A 21,129-nucleotide genomic window follows, 5' to 3' on the forward strand; every position below is an offset into this window, starting at 1 on the left:
GGGGCTGGGAAGCGGGTAATAATGTTAGCTATTACAGCTGGTCGTGGTACACTAATTCAGAATTGGGTTGACTGTCATAACTTGACAAATCTTAAACAAGAGTAGGACTGATGATAATGATACAGTTGTCAGATAATATGACTCAGTGCTTAAATCTATTACAGTAAGCAAGTACTAAAGTTACAATGGTTCACCATTTTATGAGGACCAAATGGTAATGGAAACACTTGTTAAATGCAGCATACTTAGCAGTTTTCTCTCCTTTCCCAAAGATGCCAACTCCACGGGGCAATGATTCATGGGCAGCAACAATCTCAGGAACTTAACCCCAGAGACCATATTTCATCAGTGAGCTTGAACAGTAAGGGATGACAGACTACTTGATTGCAACAGAAATCATACCTAATCTCAGGCCTATTCTTGACTGACAACCATTTCTGCATACCGTGCTCCACGAAATCACTATAGTGTTAATGCAACCTAAAATCGGTACATTGACAGGATAATTTGGAAAGGTTGTGAACCCAAAGCACCTTGGCTAGAAATGACAGCTGCACAACACATAGCAATGTTGCAATGTAAATGGGTGAACTGATTGGATTCACAATGCACTGGCTGTAGCAAATATCCATGATATAACAGTGAGTAAACGATTGAGTGACCTACCTTACTTATTAGGTAAAAAATATACAAAAGGAACACCCACTGCAAGTAAGACTACTATAATCCCTGTAAAGTAACAGTTAATCAATAGGTTTAATTGATGGATCGTTATAACATGACAGGAACATTGGTAATTTTATTAATGGTCACTATCAGTGATAAGGTAGGAGAACAGTGTAACTGACCTTCATTGATGGCAATTAAAAAATGACGATGATATATTGTGACTGACCTTGTGAGGTTTAATGAGAATACCAAAACAGAAATCAGGTGGATTGTGGCACAATGTAAAACTAACTACAGAGATTGCAGAACACAGAACAAGCCATTTGGTCCAACCAGTTTACGCTCAGTACAAACCTACTCTCACCCACTCTTCATCTAATCCTATCAGCATGTTCTTTTATTCCTTTCTTCCTCAAGTACTTATCTAGCTTCTCCTGAAATGCATTTATGTTACTTACCTCAATTACTCCTTGAGGTAGTGAGTGCCGCACTCTAACCAGAGTCTGGATGTAAAATTTTAATCTGAATTAGGTGTACTAGTTAACATATCTATGGACCCTAGTTTTGGTCTCTGCCATAAGTGAAAACGTATCTTCTACATCTATTGTGATCAAAAAAAATAAAAATAGTGACTGACTTGTAGAATATTGATGGGGAGAGAGAGAGACTTTCTGTGATCAATTAAGTACCATGAGGAGGGCACCTGAATTGCAAGGCTTACCAGGGAGTGCAGCTTATTGTACCAAGCTTCCATAATAAGCTGTATGCACCCTTGGTTGGTGAATTAAATATAAATCAGTATTTAGCATTAATTTTAAGTTATTTGTTTAAAAATTCAGAAGTTACAGTGATAATTTTCTCTTGAAAATATCAACGCCTCTGTGTTGATAGCAGTGCCAACATATGGTAACTCACCACATAGAATATCTTTTGCCATTGATCTCAGACAGTGAGCAATCATAGGCTATTTGACCATGATGAGTACCATAAACAAGCCCACTTACGTTCTCTTTTGACATTCACACCTTACATTTATCAGCCGAGGAATTAGTGGATAATGTAAATGTGATGAATATGGGTCAGTTAATAAAGTGAGCATAACATGGTGGGTGGTTAAGATGCTAATGAAAACGACTGCCATAATATAGCAAGATAGCTATACAAAGAAAGGTCACTGGACCTAAAATGCCGACTCTCAACAGATGCAGCCAGACCATTTGAGTTTCTCCAGCAATTTCTGTTTTTGTTTCAGATTTCAAATATACACAGTTTTTTGTTTAGCAATACAAGTCAGATGTGTGAACAGTGACTGATTCCTATTACCTAGTAAAGGCACTGCCTACAACAAACACAATTTGATTGGGTAGGTAATGAAACAGTAAAAAAGGACTTTGTTAGGTCAGTCAAAGTCTTTTATCAGATGCAAATATTGCTAGCAAGGCCAATGTTAGTTGCCCATCTCCAGTTGCCCTTGAGAAAGTGGTACTGAGCCAACTTTTAACTAAAGTCCATTAGACATCAGTATATCCACGGTGCTGTCAGGAAAGGAATTCCAAGTTTGTGAAGGTGAAGGAATGATTTTAATATGTGCTGGGAATGGACGTGCAGATTGTGGTATTCCCATGTTTCTGCTGCTCTGATTATGGACCAGACCAAACCTCCTCAAAATATATCACGGAGATAGCCTAGACCCTAACTTTTTCTTATATATATATTAACTACTACTGATTAGCCGTTCCAATAGAGCAGCCTTCCATAAGCACTCTTGGCAAAGGCCATTAGGAAAACTCAAGCACAAACCCAGCAGTACAGAGACAGCACAAGCTTTTGCAGTGAGAGAGAGCTGTGATTTCTTCCCAAATCCCAACCTCACCAACTGAAAGCAAAACCTGCAAACCCTTGTGAGGGCTTGACTCCACCCACTCATGCTTCGTTTGTCTACTTTAAAAAAGACTAAAGCTAGTTACACTGCTGTACACAGAGCAGAAAGCTCGGCTCCAGGTTTACATTTGCTTTCAAGAGATGCAGAACAGAACATATCCCTCTTAAAGGCACATCCAATGAATAAATCTCTGGGACCTGAGAAAGTGTATCCTAAGACATTGTGGGAAGTTAAGAGAATAAATTGCTGGATTCCTAGCAGAAATAATTGTATCATCTATAAACGCAGGTAAGGTGCTGCAAGACTGGAGAGTGGTTAATGTTGTGCCTTTATTTAAGAAAGACTGTAAGGAGAAGCCTGGGAACTATAGGCCTGACATTGGTGGTGGCCATGCTGTTGGAGGTGATTCTGAAAGATAGGATTTACATGCTTTTAGAGAGGCGAGAAATGATTAGGGTCGAGAGTGTGGTGATGGAAAAGCACAGCCAGTCAGGCAGTATCTGAGGAGCAGGAGAGTCGACATTTCGAGCACAACCTTTTCATCAGGAAACCTTATGCTCGAAACATTGATTCTCCTGCTCCTTGGATGCTGCCTGACTGGCTGTGCTTTTCCAGAACCACACTCTTGACTCTGATCTCCAGCATCAGTAGTTCTTAGTTTAGGGATTAGGGACAGTCAACATGGTTTTGTGTGAGGGAAATTGTGTCTCCCAAACTTGATTGAGCTTTTTGAGGGATTAACCAAAAAGATTGATGAGGGCAGAGTGATAGACATTGATTACATGGATTTTATTAAAACCTTTGACAAGGTTCTACATGATAGACTAATTAATAAATTCAGATCACATGAGATTCAGGGTGATCTTGCTAATTCGATACAAAATTGGCCTGATTGTAGGAGACAGAGGGTGGTAGTGGAGGGCTGTTTTTTTGTACTGGAGGCCTGTGCCCAGTGCAGTCCACAGGGATCATACTGGGTCCTGTTTTGTTTGTCATTTACATAAACAATATTTTAGATTAGATTAGATTCCCTACAGTGTGGAAACAGGCCCATCAGCCCAACAAGTCCACACCGACCCTCTGAACAGAAACCCACCCAGACTCAGAGTCATAGAGATGTACAGCATGGAAACAGACCCTTCAGTCCAACCCGTCCATGCCGACCAGATATCCCAACCCAATCTAGTCCCACCTGCCAGCACCCAGCCCATATCCCTCCAAACCCTTCCTATTCATATACTGCAGGGAAAACAGCCCCAGCATGTTCAGCCTCTCCCTATTGCTCAAATCCTCCAACTCTGGCAACATCCTTCTAAATCTTTTCTGAACCTTTTCAAGTTTCACAACATCTTTCCGATAGGAAGACCAGAATTGCACGCAATATTCCAACAGTTCAAAGTTTGTGAGAAGATTTGTAGCTCGGGTGCTCGTTGGTGTGGTTCTGTTCGCCAAGCTGGGAATTTGTGTTGCAGACGTTTCTTCCCCTGTCTAGGTGACATCCTCAGTGCTTGGGAGCCTCCTATGAAGCGCTTCTGTGATGTTTCCTCCGGCATTTGTAGTGATTATAAATACCATATATACCGACCACTGCAACAGACAGCTGGAACTGACAACTGGAAGCGGCAGATTCAAACACTGTAAATGCCGGAGGAAACATCACATAAGCGTTTCACAGGAGGCTCCCAAGCACTGAGGATGTCACCTGGACAGGGGACGAAACATCTGCAACACAAATTCCCAGCTCGATGAACAGAACCACAACATTCCAACAGTTGCCTAACCAATGTCCTGTACAGCCGCAACATCACCTCCCAACTCCTGTACTCAATACTCTGACCAATATGGGAAAGCATACCAAATGCTTTCTTCACTATCCTATCTACCTGCAACTCCACTTTCAAAGAGCTATGAACCTGCACTCCAAGGTCTCTTTGTTCAGCAACACTCTCTAGGACCTTACCATTAAGTGTATAAGTCCTGCTAAGATTTGCTTTCCCAAAATGCAGCACCTTGCATTTATCTGAATTAAACTCCATCTGCCAAGTCTCAGCCCATTGGCCCATCTGGTCCAGATCCTGTTGTACTCTGAGGTGACCCTCTTCGCCGTCCACTATACCTCCAGTTTTGGTGTCATCTGCAAACTTACTAACTGTACCTCTTATTCTCGCATCCAAATCATTTATGTAAATGACAAAAAATAGAGGGCCCAGCACTAATCCTTGTGGCACTCCACTGGTCACAGGCCTCAAATCTGAAAAACAACCTTCCACCACCAACCTCTGTCTTCTACCTTTGAGCCAGTTCTGTATCCAAATGGCTAGTTCTCCCTGTATTCCAGGAGATTTTACCTTACTAATCAGTGTCCCATGGGGAACCTTGTCACCCTGATTAATGCACCTAACACAATGGTCAATTCACCTAACCCGCACACCTTTGGAATGTGGGAGGAAACCAGAGCACCCGGAGGAAACCCATACAGACACAGGGTGGATGTACAAACTCCACACAGACGGTCACCCAAGGTAAGAATCGAACCTGGGTCCCTAGTGCTGTGAGGCAGCAGTGCTAACCACTGTGCCACCCTTAATTTGGATAAGAATGTAGGAAATATGTTTAATAATTTTGTAGATAACACCAAAATTGGTGGTACAGTTTACAGTGAAGAAAATTATCCAAGATTATAAAGAGATCTTGATCAATTGAATCAATAGGCTAAGGAATAGCAGATGGAGTTTAATTTGGTTAAATACATTTTAATAAAACAAACAAGGACATGACTTGTACTTAATGGTAAGGGCCCTGGGTTATGTTGTAGTAGGGGTTGAGGTACATAATTCTTTGAAATTTGCATCACAGGTAAATAGGATGGTTAAAGTGGTGTTTAGCATGCTTGCCTTCATTGCTCAGAAGTTAAATATAAGAGTTGGGACATCACCTTGAGGGTTGTGCAGGATATTGGTGAGGTCTTTTCTGGAGTACTGTGACCAGTTCTGGTCACTCTGCTATAGGAAGGATATTCTAAAATTGGAGAGGGTTCCGTAAAGATTTACCATGATGTTGCCAAAAATGGCGGGTTTGAGTTATAAAAATATGCTGTATAGGCTGGGACCTTTACACTGCAGTGCAGGATTTTGCAGGGCTAAGCTGAACAGCAAGGGTCTTTTCCCTAAGGTGGAGAGGTCAAAATTAGGGTGCAAGGAGAAAGTTTTTAAAAAGACATGGGGTACATGTTTTTAACACAGACTGTAGTTCAAGTGTGGAATGAACTGCCAGAGAAAGTTGTGGATATAGGTACAGTTATGACATTTAAGGGACATTTTGGAGAAATAAGTGAAAAGGAAAAGTTTGGAGGTATATAGGGCAAACACAGGCAAATGGGACCAGTTAGGTTTGGGAACGTAGTCCGCATGGATTAATTGGCCCAAAGGGTGTGTTTCCATACAGTATTAATATATGCTTCTGCTGTTCTGGTCCTTCTCGGTGGCAGCTGTTGTGGGTTTAAAATGTGCTATCAAAGGTTCCTTGGTGAACTGTTGCAGTGTCTCTTGTGGATAGTATAGAATGCACCGATTGCTTGCTGGAGCAAAATTTTTAAGGAGCGGGGTACCGGGGAATGGGGGTACAATTAAACTGTTTTGTCCTAGATTGTCAAGCTACTTGAGCATTGTTGGAGATGCACTCATCCAGGCCAGTGGAGAACATTCCATCATACTCCAAACTTGTGGCATGTCGATGATGGACAATTTGGGGATGACTCAGGACATGAGTTATGTGCTGCAGAATTTCCAGTGTCTGATGTGCCTTTCTAGACGCAGTGTTTATACTACTGGTCCATTTGAGATTCTAGTTAATGACAATCATTCCTCCCACATTTCACATTTATGATGAGGGGTTCAGCGATGTTATTGCTATTGAAGGGGAGATGGTCCGGAGATAGTTACCATGAGATATTTGTGCAAGGTGAATGTTACATAATCTACTAACGCTGTGGTCAGCTAACTCAACACAGAGAACAAATCCAGGGATCATTTAAGTGGGGTACAATTGTACATAAGTTATCCCTAATTATTCAGTAGATAAATTTAACCGTTTATCAATGACACTGCTGCAAAAAGAAAGTTAAGTACCAGTACGAACACTGCTTCCTGGTAGCAAAATTAACTCTATAGACTTGCAGTCTGACCGACAAGATTCATGATCCCAGTAATGGGGAACAGGAGAATGATTGCAACCTTGAGACCACAACTTGAAACAGACTCCAAATTTTCAATCTTCAATCCCAGGCTGAAATGCACTCCAGTGACAAAAGTAAAACATTTTTGTCTTGTTATGTTTTGATACTGGCTCCTTTAACTCAATCACAGCCCTTAAGGGGTTAATAACAGCAGTGTAAAGTCCTGTCCATGTCAATTCAATACTATGTCAGGAAAATTCCTTATTGCTTCAGCTGCTTGTTGCAAACCTGCATTAACAATTATTTGCACCCAGAATGCCCCAAAACCAAAGCAAAACACACAAAGGTTTCATTTCTGAGATTAATGAGAGACTCAGAACCAAAAGCACATCCAGAGTAAAAACAACCAAAGACAAACTACATATGGATGTCAAGCTAGTACTGTACAAGTTTAACACGTCTTGTACTGGCTAAGAACAGTTGGATAGAAAATGAAAAATCCATAATGAGGATGTAAGTCCCAAAGTATATATTTCAGTAATTAAGGCACATTTCAGGTTAGTCTAAACTTGTACTTAGGAAACTGACTTATATACCCATTTAGCAGAGTCACTGGGGACATTTAAGCGACTGCTGGGCATGCACATGGATAGCAGTGCGTAGGTTAAGTTACTATATTTTACATTAGGATTAAATCTCGGCACAACATTGTGGGCCAAAGGGCCTGTTCTGTGCTGTTCTTTTCTACGTTCTATCACTGCTACAGCACCAATTGCAATTCCTGCACTAAATAACTACAAAGGCTATGCCACAGAAAGGCCTGTCTTTATGTTTCAGCATGCAAACTGGAAGATAAACTATGTTAATAAACAAATTCAAGGCACAAAAACTGTGCTTTTGAGGTAGCCAAAATAATATCACAAAAAGGAATCACAGGATTACTAGAAATTATAAAATGGTAAACATATGTTCTGTAACACTGATCGGCACTGGGGCAGCTGGCCTGGGGTGTGGGGACTGGCAATATAATTGCCCTCAGTATCTCCAGGCTGTTGTGGGAGTAGGGAAATCATCCAGGATTCCTGTTCCAGTTCATCCCTGCAGAAAGCATGCGCATGTGCATTGGATGAGGGTAGAATGAATCCTCAGTCATGACGTGACCCACAAATGGCTTGTTGGCGCTGCCTAGACTCACACATAAAGAATGTAGACTTGGCGAGGCTGCTAGTCTGTCATTATCTTCAGGAACGGAGAGGAGACAACCAGCGGAGAAAAAAAAGATTTAATTATTTTCTAATCAATACATCACATTATTAATTGCAATGCATTGCTTATACAGATCAGAAAATAGATCAGTCTAAATTTCACATCAAGCTAGGTTTTAGAGTGTAGAAAACGCAATTAATCCTCAAACAACTGCATTTAGCTTTGTTATGTTTAAAATTACTACATACAATCTATAGCTGTTAAATAGTTTTCCAATAAAAATAAGAAAAGAGCTTATGATGGAACATCTTTTAGACATCTTCATTTTTGTTTTAAATTGGAGGTGTGGGGAAGAAAGGAAACAAATGTTTGGCAGTCAGCAGGAGCTAGCAACCCAAGTGTGCTGTCATACACCCTCCAGCAGCCACAGTGGTATGTCTCTCAATTGCTCGCTTCAGTCATGTAGAAGTGCACTTTACATGAGGACATCAGAAGGGGATAAATTCTAGTCAGTTTAAAGATGAGGCTGAATAATGAAATATACTCAACTGCTGGAAACCTTTGGCCGTATGTCTTTCCACAATACAACCAAATATCTATATCTATTTGGAGACCATCTAAACAAATTGGTTCCAGAGTGCACAACTGCTGCAATTAACTTAGTTTTTACTCCGGAGAGGGAAAAAAAATATTTGCACAGTCTGCACTGCAAAACCGAGTGTTTCGCTTTGCCAAAAATGCAGTTTGGGAAATCAGTTTTCTGTTATTCTATCCTTCTGGACTATCCATATGCTCTCTTGCCATTCCCAATCGTCTCTTCCTGTTCAAAGGCCAATTTTCTTTCCTGCTAGCCATCTTTTTCACACTCCCAACCCCATTCTCTCTCCTCCCTTCTGGTCAATTGCTTACTCCTTTCACTGGCTAGTTGCAAGGAGGAGAGAAAAGTACAAGTCAGAAGTGGCAAGCAAAATTAAATGAAGGGGAACAAGAAAAACAGTTGATTTTTAAAAAAAATATAAAACCTAACTAAAATATAAGTCCTTCCCACCTGGCCCTAACAAACAATTAGAAATCCAAAAAGGCAAGATGATTTCAATCCTCATCCTGGAACACATTTCCAATTATTAACTTATTGGAACTTAACTAATCCCTTCAGAAGAATGAGAAAAGATTTCAGCTAAATGCACAAAACATGTTTTCAAAAGAAGTGCAATGTTTGATGAGAAATATCACTTAGTTAAAGTTCAGTAAAGCATTCTTTTTGGCACCAATGCATCTGTTTTTAAATCTTTTGGCACGACTTCAGTCCTTTGTGAGCAAAGTGGCCTACATCAAATTCTCCTACATTCTTGGGTGAGGAACATCTCAGAAAAAATAATTTCAAGACAAATAGACTGAACCAAAGAAAGGCCTTTTATGACATAACTAATGAAGTATTTTTGAAGTGATGCCACTATGTTGCAATGCAATTTGGCAGTTATTATGTACAATAACATGGTCCCACAATCTGTAATTAGATGACTGATCAGACAATAAGCTTTACTTGGTCCATGAACTAAATGTTAGTTAGAACACTGGGAGAACTCTCCTTTGAAAAGTGCCTTTGAATCTTCTATCTCCATCTGAGACAGAACAGAGTTGTGGAATAACATCTCCGAAAAAAAAAAGACTCCTCCAACAATGCATTTACCCAGTATTGTATGTTAGTATCAATCTAGACTTTATGCTCAAAATCTTTTTTAAGCAAAGAGTAGCTTGCTTCCTACATCTGGTGGAGCCAGAATCATTGGAGCTTTTAAAAGAGAATTGGAAGAGAAAAAATTTGTAGGTCTATAGGGAAAGGCAATGGAGTGGGACAAGTTGAGTTGATCTTGCGGAGAGCTGGTAGGGACTTGTAGGGTTAAATGGTCTCCTTCTCCACTGTAACCATTGATAATAGTTTCTGCAATTGGCTTGAGATCTAAATCACTCAGAGACAAGGTGGGTGGCATGGAGGCATAGTGGTTAGCACTGCTGCCTCAGCGCCAGAGACCCAGGTTCAATTCCCGCCTCAGGCGACTGACTGTGTGGAGTTTGCACATTCTCCCCGTGTCTGCGTGGGTTTGCTCCGGTTTCCTCCCACAGTCTAAAAATGTGCAGGTTAGGTGAATTGCGCTGGCTAAATTGCCCATAGTGTTAAGTGAAGGGGTAAATGTAGGGGAATGGGTCTGGGAGGGTTGCGCTTCAGCGAGTCGGTGTGGACTTGTTGGGCTGAAGGGCCTGTTTCCACACTGTAAGTAATCTAATCTAATCTAATCTAATCTAATCTAAGTGTTCTACCATGTTTTACAAGTAGCTTTGTGAACTTCAAGAAGATGCGAACATCAGTTTAACAATAGGATTCACATGTGCACCAAACAGCATTTGCATGTTTTGACTGACATGGTTCAATAATTTGCATTTTAATTCCTATGATATTTCAGCATGTAAAGAACGTGCTGTAAAAAATTACACAGTTTGTGGGACAAATGCTGCAAATATGTTTTGAGGTTTCAACTTTTTTTTAGTAGGTTTTATACAGTGGGGAACAACGAGGATGATGTCTAAGTAAGCGAAGAGGCATTTTAGAGGCCCTGGGATAGTGTTCATTAGCCATTCAAGAACTCCCAGACCCAATGACCAGTGACACAGAATTTCCTAGATTGACAATCATACTCGTTATCAAGTGATTGCCAACAACAACATATACAGCTGTAATTGTCAGAGGGAAATGAGTCTAGGTGGGTTGCTCTTCGGAGGGTCGGCGTGGACTTATTGGGCCGAAGGGCCTGTTTCCACACTGTAGGGAATCTAATCTAATCTAAAATTGTTTGATGGAAAGTACTTGTGAAATTTAATCTTTAACTATAAATGAACATTAGTAGAGAGCTAATTTTTAAAAAGTTCACTTGCACCTATCCTAGATATTTCCACCTCACCTGATTTTGAAATTAATGAAACCCTAAGCACTCCAGTACTGATGGTCTGACTTGAAATATTAGGACATCTCTCCCTTATTTCATGTGAGCAGTTATTCAGTTCTACACAATATTCAATGTCATAATAGGATAGAAAACACAAGAACTGACAAAGTAAGGTTTGAAAACTGTCAATGATCTTCAATGGTATGCTGCGGTTGTAATGCAAGATCACCAATTACCTTCAACATGAGTTAAAGTGAGTGCATTCTGTTTAGACGTACAGCCATATCCTCAAAAATGGGAGTGGAGAGACTGCAGGTGAGAAAGTACAATCAATTTATTTTGAAGCACTTCTTTGCCCTCACCTTGAATATAATAATTAAATTCTCAAGAATGAAAAGCTGCAAGGATTCATGATCAAATGTAAAATTGCCATTTTTGAAAGGAATACACAACTAATGAAACTCATTTTATGAATCCCATAAAAACCTAATTAAGTACATTCAAAACTGTGTACACAACAAGCAATCATTCACAGACAGATGAACAAAAAACTGTTTGACAAGAAATCCCTCTGTACACAATTAATACTTTTGTGGGCTCCACTGCGGAGTCAGTGGGTAAATTAGTATGTAGTGCACAAGTGAGCCATGCAAAACAGGAAGGTCTGTTTGTTTGATCCTTGTTCTGCACTCAAGTTGGCCAATCTTATCCAGGGAATTAGGCAATGTGTTCCTTTGGCCGGGAGTCAGGGAGATCCTATTCATTAGCACTTTCCAGTAACCTTTGCTGAAACATTACACAGAATCAATTCTTCCTGATGTGCTTATTCATGTATGCTGTTTGCCTGAACTACATTTTGCGATAGCAAATTCTACATTATAACCACTCTGAGTAGAGACATTTTTCTCAAATTTCTTGTTGGAACCATTAAAATAAGATGGTCAAATTAATCCAAGTTTTGGACTCCATTAAGGAGTTAAAGATTTTTCGACATCTACCAATGAATCCTTTTCATAATTCATCTAAGCCCTAGTGTGGAAGCAGGCCAGTTAGCTCATCGAGTCCACACCAACCCTCCAAAGATCATCCCACCCAGACATAACCCTCTACCCTATCCCTGTAACCCTGCATTTGCAACAGATAATCCACCCCTAGTCTGCACATCCCTAGACACTATGGGCAACTTACTATGTACTGTGTGAGGAAACTGGAGCACCCGGAGGAAACTCATGCAGACATGGGAAGAGTGTGCAAACTCCACACAGACAGTCACTTGAGGGTGAAATCGAACCAGGTATCTGGTGCTGTGAAGCAGCAGTGCCAACTACTGAGTCACTGTGCCACCCCCCCAAATAATAATCTTAAATAACTCAGCCTTAGTCTCATCTTTTCTCAAATGCCCCAAGATGTTCATCTTTCTGATAAGTATATTCTTTCAGTTCTGGTTGAGCTTTGTGAATCCTTTTTCTTCTTTGTAAGTATGTGGTTTGGATGAAGTTTGAAATGCATGAACAAACAGCCTGTTGACATTCATTGGGCTTGCTGAATCTTCTGACTCCCTAAAGTCTTTGCATTATCTGAAAGGAACAAGTAGAAAGTGTGATGGAATATTCTCCATTTTCCTGGCATCCCATTCACCACATTGAACATTTACCCTTCCATCAATGGGGTAGCAGGCTTGAATTGCGTCCCATCTACAAGGTGTCAAGGGTTCTTCCACAGCACCTTTCAAGCCCTTACAGCTATTGCCTAGAGGAACAAGTGGCTGCAAAAGAACATTACTAATTGCAAGTTTCCCTCCAAATCGCACAACATTTTAACTTGGAACTATATCTATAACACATAGATTACAGAGGATAAAGAAGGTGCTCACCATCACCTTCTCAAGGACAATTAGGGATGAGAAATGAATTCTGACCTTGCCAGAAACACTCACAATCCATTAATGATTTTTTTAAAAAAGGCATGCTAACTCTTGGCAATACCATTTAACGAAGAGGCAGAGTTTTAGCAACTATCCATGGAATCTTGTCCCAACAGTTGCATAGCCCTTCAGAAAAGGGGAGAACATTTTAGACACAAAACCTGTAAACTTACTTTTTTTAAGCAAAAGTACATTTTACCGCATTTTCAGAGAAATTTCAAGTCCAATATAAAAGGTACACCTTTTGGAGAATGCCAAGGGATTCCATATTTTGTTGGTAATTAGTAACCTGATCAAACAAAACATATACAGTATGGACAGATACAAGTGAACACATTCTGTAAGTTTTATTTTTATCATTAAAAGAGAGCAAATACAATAAATAAACTTACATTCTAAGGCTCAAACTTAAAGAAACTAGAAAAGTGACAATAATAACCTATACTAAGGAAGAAGCTTTGTTACAACTCTATGTACATTTTAGTAGTTTTATTATTTTCACTGGTACAAAAGCATTAATCTTGCTTGCACAATAGGACGTAACAGTATTAAACAGACCAACATAATTTTTCCAATCTGCAGATAATTAGAAAAAAATTACTGTAATGCAATTGTAAAAAGATTTGCTATTCTGCAGTTTTGTTCTAATCTATGCATGCAAAACTGTTACAAACAAAATGATAGGCTATTCCTTTTTTATTACTTTTCTACAATTTTGAAGACTTACTTGAAGGACCAATTTTCTTCTCAAAGTGAAGCATATGTACAGTTGATCCATACAGTGGTGCATTTACAAAAAAATCATTTTGCTAAGAGTTTACACCTGCATAGGTACTAAACAGGAGTTTGCTACGAAACACATTTCCAATATTGTAAGCATACGGTACTTGACATGATAGCATAATCATTTTGTTTTTAACAATGTATACCACGGTAATGATAGACCGGGTTAATGATGTAAACCACAGCTGCGGCATTTAAGCTAACAAAACATTTTCAGTTTTTTCTCAGTTGGGACGATTTCAATTTAAAAATCTTAAAATCATTTTGGGTGAAAAGGCATCTTAAACTGCATCAACCACCTGATTAATAAAGCCTTCTGAATGGCTATGAGCCCAAAAATTACTTTAGCAGTACAATCATTGGAGCTATAAAATGATAAATTAAGTCCCTAAGCATTTATTAAAAATACAATTATGGAGCTATTCCACTATGAAGATGGAAAGCTAGATATTGCTCTTTAAAATCATACCGACTACCCATTTCACAGTAGAAAAACAAATGAGAAAAATATTTGAGAAATTGAAAACTGGCAAGAAAATATCACTTAACATGCATATCTCAGGTAAGCCAGGCATTGTAAATATTGTAAATAACCGTTCATTTTTCGAACTGCTAGATTTAAAAGCTTTCATCCCAAAGTACTGCATTAGCATCTACCTCGATAGATATAATCAATATAACAAATAACAAGACAATGGCCAGTGAGGAGTCAGCTTGGTATTGCGTCATCCAAAATAAGTCACCTTGTATTATGGACTAAGCACCACTCTCGCACGTTAGATTAGTTTTTTTCTAACACATCTCGTCCCATCATTGATTCTATATTTATTTAATCTAGTTTAGTTAGGCACATGTTTTAAAAATCAAATGTATACATTATTACGATAAAGTTGTAAAAGAGTGATTAAAACTGCAAGATGAATGATCATGGAATCAAATGAAAACAATCTTTTGGGATTGAACTATGGTTGTTTAATGAGGATGTGAACCTCCTATCGTTACTCTTCCATTTTGTGGTGTTCGTGACAGAGCTACTTACAGCAGCATTTACACCTGTCCATCACTATATCGATAAAGGCTAGAACTAAGCTTTCTACCATTGTGAAGCTTTGTTTAATGGCATTGCTACCAAAATTAAGCATGACACTCTCCAGTACTTTTGATTGCTCTCCAGTGACCCTCTAGGCTTCATGTCTTAAAGACAGTGAGGTGTCACTTTAGGAAGGAGGACATAGTGATTAATTAAAGATTGATAAATATTGGAGGGTAAAGTGATTTGCTACTTTAGGAAGATGATTTTTTGTGGATTCACCAGAAAAAGAAATCAACAGCAGCCTTTTATTCCAGCCCTATAATGTAAAATGAAAAGTGCTAATACACAAAATTTCACAAATTCAGTTTCTGACCAGAAGTATGTAAAAAATAAACATCTGGGTAAAGGCTGTTTGATCAGCAAAAGAAATTGAAAACTCTTTCAATACTATACATCAGATATAAATGTCTGCTGGCTTCTGGCCACCTCCAATGAAGCTCCTATAGAAACTGGATTTTAGTTCAAAACCATGACTAGATTCTGTTTAATAATCATGATGTATACTACACTGACATCATTACATTTAACAGTAAAAAAAGACTGCAAGTTACCTATACAATGGTCCAGCCACTGAATCTTTTGTTTGCCTGAAACACAACCTGGTCTGTTAGTACATTAATATCACCAATGGCCGTCTGTCAACTGTTTAGCAGGTATCACAGTCCACTTTCTTACTATGTTCAGTTCCATCATAGTTTGAATTAATTTATGCCAGTTCTCTGAAGGACTCTGGTATGACAAACTCTAATTCGGAATTGCCATCTAAGGAATTGTACCTATAAACAGGAGTGCCTTCCTGAGGAAAAATATCATCCCAACTTGTTGACTTGTTGCTTCCTATGGTCTGGGGAGTCTGCTGTGGAGTTACTGTAACATCATCATCATCATCAACATGATATACAATTCCATCTTCATTAATGTCAGCCATGGGACCTGATTCACTTGCAGTCAAGAATCCATACTGCCTAATCTGTAAGGTTTTGCACGGCAGTAAGCGGTAAAGTTTGGAATCGGAGACAGTCTCATCCTCAGCTGCACTCTTGCCGGTCTTTTTGCTATGGACTGACCTTATGTGTGATGCCATCACCTGGTAGTTGATGAAGGTTTCGCCACAGGTTAAGCACTGGTATCGCCGTTCACCAGTGTGGAGAATTTCATGCTTAGTACGATATTCTGCCAGAGGGAACACTTTCTCACAGTAATGGCAAGGGTATTTCTTCTCCCAGGAATGAACATTGAAGTGCCTTCTCAGGCTAGTCAGGCAGGCATATGATCGCTTACAAACAATACAAACATAAAAGACTCGTCCATCCACAATTAACTCGTAATGATCTTGTTCCCTTTTCATTCGTTTTGCATCTGGAAAGTGCTGATCATTAATGAATACAGGTCTTGAGTTATTTATATGATTAGCAGAATTTTCAGGCATGATTTGAATACTTGACTGGCCTTCATCACCAGATACCTTGTCTCCAATTAGCAGTAACTTTTTTTCAGGGGATCTCGGTTCCTTGTTTTGTTTGGGTTCACGGCTGGTTAAGTCATCTTTGTTTGGTACCACAATATGATAAGTGTTGGGGTTTGTGTCAATATTTGCATAGACTCTGCAACCTTTGGACAAAGTATCAATGGCAGCTGTTTTAACTATGGTTACAGGCTGTTTACCATCTTGAATATACTTTGTATCTAGAATCTTCGTGCTTTGCTGGTTAATTACAGTGTTCTGCCCGCTTCCTGTGCCAGTGTCTGAGCTTTTGACCTTAAAATCACCAACTTTCAAGGATGCCTCTGGCAACAGAGTAACTTGTTTTGTTTGAACTAAGTTGTCAGAACTCACTGATATATTGGGAATAATATTTGTTTGCAATAAATTGTTAGTAGCTACTTTGGAAGATTGTTTAGGTGGTGCAATTTCACTGCAGAAAATGACATCATCGTTATCTTCTGAGTCTTCACCGCTGGCCAAGTCTTTACCGTTACCTTTAGAATCCCTAAACTCTTCACTAGACAAAGAGAAAGCATCAGTTATTCGTGGTCCCAGACCTCCTTCTTCTACATGCACAATCAAGCATTCAGGTTCTGCTGCTGGATCAGCAGCATTTTTCTGTGAAATGTCACTCTTGGAATCTGTCATAGAAGTTGCACTGTCTGTAGCAGGTGCTACTGGTTTTAACTTTGAAAGAGATTCCCCTAAGTCAGCAAGGAACTTTAGCCCCAGGGCCTGCCCAGACTGAATTAACTCACTCACAAGTTCAGCATTTACACGCACCAATTTGGAGCTGTAGATAAAATTCAGGACTTCTGCAAATACTTCTGCTCTGACAAAGTTCAATTCAAGGACTTGTCCATATATGTTGCTAGTGACATCGAGAGTGAAAAGTTGACGGAAGTAGCTACTGGCTGATGACAAGACATTCTTATGTGCACGAAATTTGCGATCTTCCACGATTATAGTAATATCACAGAATAGTCCTCGGGCACGCTGCTCATTTAGAGACTGCAACAATGTTCCTGGATGATGAATGTCCGTTGCACTAATAAGTTTTTTGCTCTCCATAACTAGATCAAAAATAAAGATAACATTTCCAATGAGAGAAAGCCAGCTGGCTAGATGATCAAATCTTGTTAAGTAAAAAGAAAAATTACTCCAAACATCTTACAATTACACCAACAGCAATGACTTATCAGATTCCCTAAGAACACTGATCATTGCTACAGTTTTAGTTAAAAACAGTAGTATTTATTTTATTTAATTCTATGAAACAGTAAAGACTTGATGCATCTCTCTACTATACTGAATGTGACTGAATCCAATTTATAACACATCACATATAATTTTGAGTACAGTGTATAATCCCACAGAAACACTGCAGAATAAAGATTTACAACAAATCCATGCAGTAATATTTTTTCACAATTAAATCTAAATGATTTTGGAGTTAAGAAATTAATTTAAAATAATTCACCTGAAGAGAGCTCTTACAGCATACATTTTGTTTTGTTAAAACTTGGGCAATGAAATTTGGCAAGGACTCTTCCAATCTCCCACTTTAACTTTAGCTAAAACAGCTTTTAAGTTGTTTCTCCAGTGATATTCTCAATGCTTGGTGGCCACCTCAGTATTTGAAATGGGTAGGTAGACCAAGCTGTACTTTCAGCAAAGTAACATTAATATAGGACACAAGAAATTCTTGGTTTGGGGGTTACGCAGTTCATGCTTTAGAGAAGGTAATAGGAAAAGACAAGAAATGCTAACCCAGACACTGACTCCCAAATCCCATGTGCAAACAAAATAAAAGTAGGCCAGGCCTGTTTCAGTTCATTTATATAGCAGCTAGACCCCTTCTTCTGGTCCCTGAGCTCCATCAAGTGGCCTCTGCCAACTTGTTGTTCATCTTCTCTTCAGCACTGAATCAGTCACTAAAAGGAAAAGTTGTTTGGTTCAACGGGACACAGGAATCTACATAAGCAGTGGAGCCAAAATGAAGATTGGATGGATCCTAACTGTTGCAAGTTCAGAAACAAAACACCAGCCACAGAGCCAAGTTCAATAATTCCAGTTCTAGATAACTGCTGAGAGCTCTGAATTAAAGAGTAACCTTGTACCAGAAAATATTTTCTAGTGATGTACAAGGAGTACAAGATTCTTTTTCACATTTAGTTTAATTGTTCATGGGCTTCTTGTGTTACGTATATTAACATATTTCAATTAAATGAAAAATCAAGAGAACAGCTCAAACTAAGGTGATAGGACCATAAGACACAGGAGCAGAAAGAAGTAGGCTGGTCTACCCATCCAGTCTGCTCTGCCATTCAACAAGATCATGGCTGATCTGATAACTCTCAAATCCACTTTCCTGCTTTCTCCTCGGAACCCTCAATTCTCTTACTGATTAAAAGTCTGTATATCTCAGCCCTGAATATACTTAAAGATCCAGCCTCAACAGCCTTCGCAGTAAAGAATTCCACAGATTTGTTACCCTGAGAGAAGAACGTCCTCCTCATTTCAGTTTTGAATGTCTGACCCCTAGGTCATAAATTTATTTTGTTAGATTCTGCCTCTTCGTAGTTCGGGATAACTGGGTTTGGGAAAATATTGAGCATTTGATTGCTCAGTTTTCTGCTGCTGAGTGCTCTTCATTCATACTTAACAACTGAATTTAACTATTTTTAATTCATTCATGTTTAATAAATTAGATAATAATTTTACTAGGTCTTTATTTTAGCTAATCATTATTCACATGGGGAGGCAATGGCCTAGTGGTATTATTGCTAGACTATTAAAACAGAGACCCAGATAATGTTCTGGGGCCCTGGGGAAATGTGACTCCAGACCAACAGCAATGTGGTTGACTCTTAACTGCCCTCTGGGCAATTAGGGATGCTGGCTTGACCAGTGATGACCACATCTCACAAATCAATTTTTTAAAATGCACAAATGCCACTTTTGAGGACTGATTTTATGTATGATTTCAAGATGAGGCACACTGGAAGCAAGACTTAAAATCAAATATGGATCACTTAAATCATCACTTAAACTGGAGATCTGAAATCAAAAAACAGGAAGTGCTGGAGAAACTCAGCAAGTCTGGCAACATCTATGGAGAGAGCAAATGAGTTCAATGAAAGAGTCAAAAGTTTTGACTGAGTTATTGGGCTTGAAACATTAACTCCCCTTTCACTCTCCACAGATGCCGCCAAACCTGCTGTGTTGCACCAGCACTTTCAGTGTTTATTATATAATTAAAGGTATTATCGAGAAAACTAGCTAAAATTTTGTGCTGTGTATAATTTCTATTCATGTAAATGAATGATAATATTACTTTAGTAAATATTTCTTAAGTTCTACGTTTACCTTTATTAATTATTTTCAAAGGTCACGATTTCTTTGCAATGATCTGCAAAACCAAAAACATATAATTTTAGTTTTAAATGAAAGCTTCTAGAAAATAATAAAAATCCAGACAGCATTTAAAACAAAAAACATGCTATCATTGACTAGCTGTCTGAAGATCGATGCAGTCAAGTTTATTCGCCTTCAACTTATTTGCAATGTGAAACACATTACAAAAATACACTATTTTTATTATGCCAAAAATATTTTCACATTTCAGTTCCAATTTTTGCAAGCCTTTCACATCTTACTAACCATATTAATATTGATTTCTGCCCTAGGTTTATGTATATTCTTGTACTTCTATGACCTTCATGGTTCCAAGCAATATCTGAACAACTAAATATCATAGTTATTTCACTGTCCCTCTGCTTCAGAACTGAAGCTCAAAGGCTGAGAGCATGTTTTGAAAAATTCTCAAGGTCAAGGACCAGGCTCGCAGGAAAGTAGTCTGACACAGAACAAACAGCCAAGAGGCGAGTCTGCTAGAATATAAGTGTTTTATTCCCCGCAGCGTCGCCACAACCAGGTCTCGTACTTACAACGGGTCTGGTTTATACTCACTCTACGTGTTACCGGAACTGGGAGCCGTCAGTTCTCGTAGAGCGGTTGCCAACAACCCACGCTCGGCGGTTAAACGCAACCCCGGAGCAGACTCTACCGAACTGGAGACTTTTCCAGCTGATATACTCTTTTCGAGATCTAAACATTCATGTGAACAGCAGAGCAAGGCTGAAAAACACATTCCATTCTGGTCACATACAGATAAGAAGATTCACACGGGAAGGTGTGTAATAAGATTCACACGGGACTAAGCGACACCTTCCATTTTCGGTTAGATTCACACATGTATTGGGACACAATTTTAACCCTTTCACCACAGAGCACATATAGAGCTTAAAGAGTAATATAAACTGCTTTGATTTTCCTCTCCACTCCTTATATTTGAAGGGCTCAACTGTTTACTGAGGTATGTTTTCATAGGCAGCAAATAACATTGTACAAATGTTCATTATTTACGGAAGCCTCAGTATGGCAGAACACATACACAGCCACTCTCAACATCAAGTGGCCATTTTCTCGGTGAACCTCAATTGTGACTGCTTACTATAAGACATGAAAAGACAGTATCACACCAACCCCAGTTACACCCTCATTCAAAATTTACATACATTTTCCACTTTCAGTTCTAATGGCAGGAGCACTGCATGAATGAAAATGGTGGAGGGGTAAGTGTAGGGGAATGGGGCTGGATGGGTTGCGCTTTGGCAGGTCGGCGTGGACTTGTTGGGCCGAAGGGCCTGTTTTCACACTGTAAGTAATCTAATCTAATCTAATCTAATCTAATCTAATCTAAACATTTTCCCCTCATTGTCAACAACAGCATTGCTCTGGTTGAAACCACCTAACCCAATAGGATCAGGATCAAATCCAACTTTTCTGGCTCTGTAGAATACCAGGCAATACATCTTGCCATGTGCCATCAATGTATTCCTATATAAAATCAAATTCTATACACTACATAATTAGTAACATTGGGAATTTTGAATCAAAATTCCCTT

General features: G+C 39.1%; 1 protein-coding gene across 3 annotated transcripts in view; it reads right to left on the bottom strand.

Moving 5' to 3' along the window:
* Positions 1 to 13,129: 13,129 nt before the first annotated feature.
* The window catches only part of zbtb33 (zinc finger and BTB domain containing 33), a 36,252-nt gene continuing 28,252 nt past the window's right edge, over positions 13,130 to 21,129 (bottom strand). For all 3 annotated transcript variants that reach the window (XM_043705075.1, XM_043705077.1, XM_043705076.1), the window contains exons 2-3: positions 19,529 to 19,571; positions 13,130 to 17,232 (exon numbers count right to left, since the gene is read on the bottom strand). In XM_043705075.1, the coding sequence (XP_043561010.1) occupies positions 15,380 to 17,230 (1,851 nt within the window). In that variant the 5' untranslated portion in view covers positions 17,231 to 17,232; positions 19,529 to 19,571 and the 3' untranslated portion in view covers positions 13,130 to 15,379. The remainder of the gene's footprint in view (positions 17,233 to 19,528; positions 19,572 to 21,129) is intronic.

This window comes from Chiloscyllium plagiosum, chromosome 15, assembly GCF_004010195.1.
Source record: "Chiloscyllium plagiosum isolate BGI_BamShark_2017 chromosome 15, ASM401019v2, whole genome shotgun sequence".
NCBI classification, from domain to species: Eukaryota; Metazoa; Chordata; class Chondrichthyes; order Orectolobiformes; family Hemiscylliidae; genus Chiloscyllium; species Chiloscyllium plagiosum.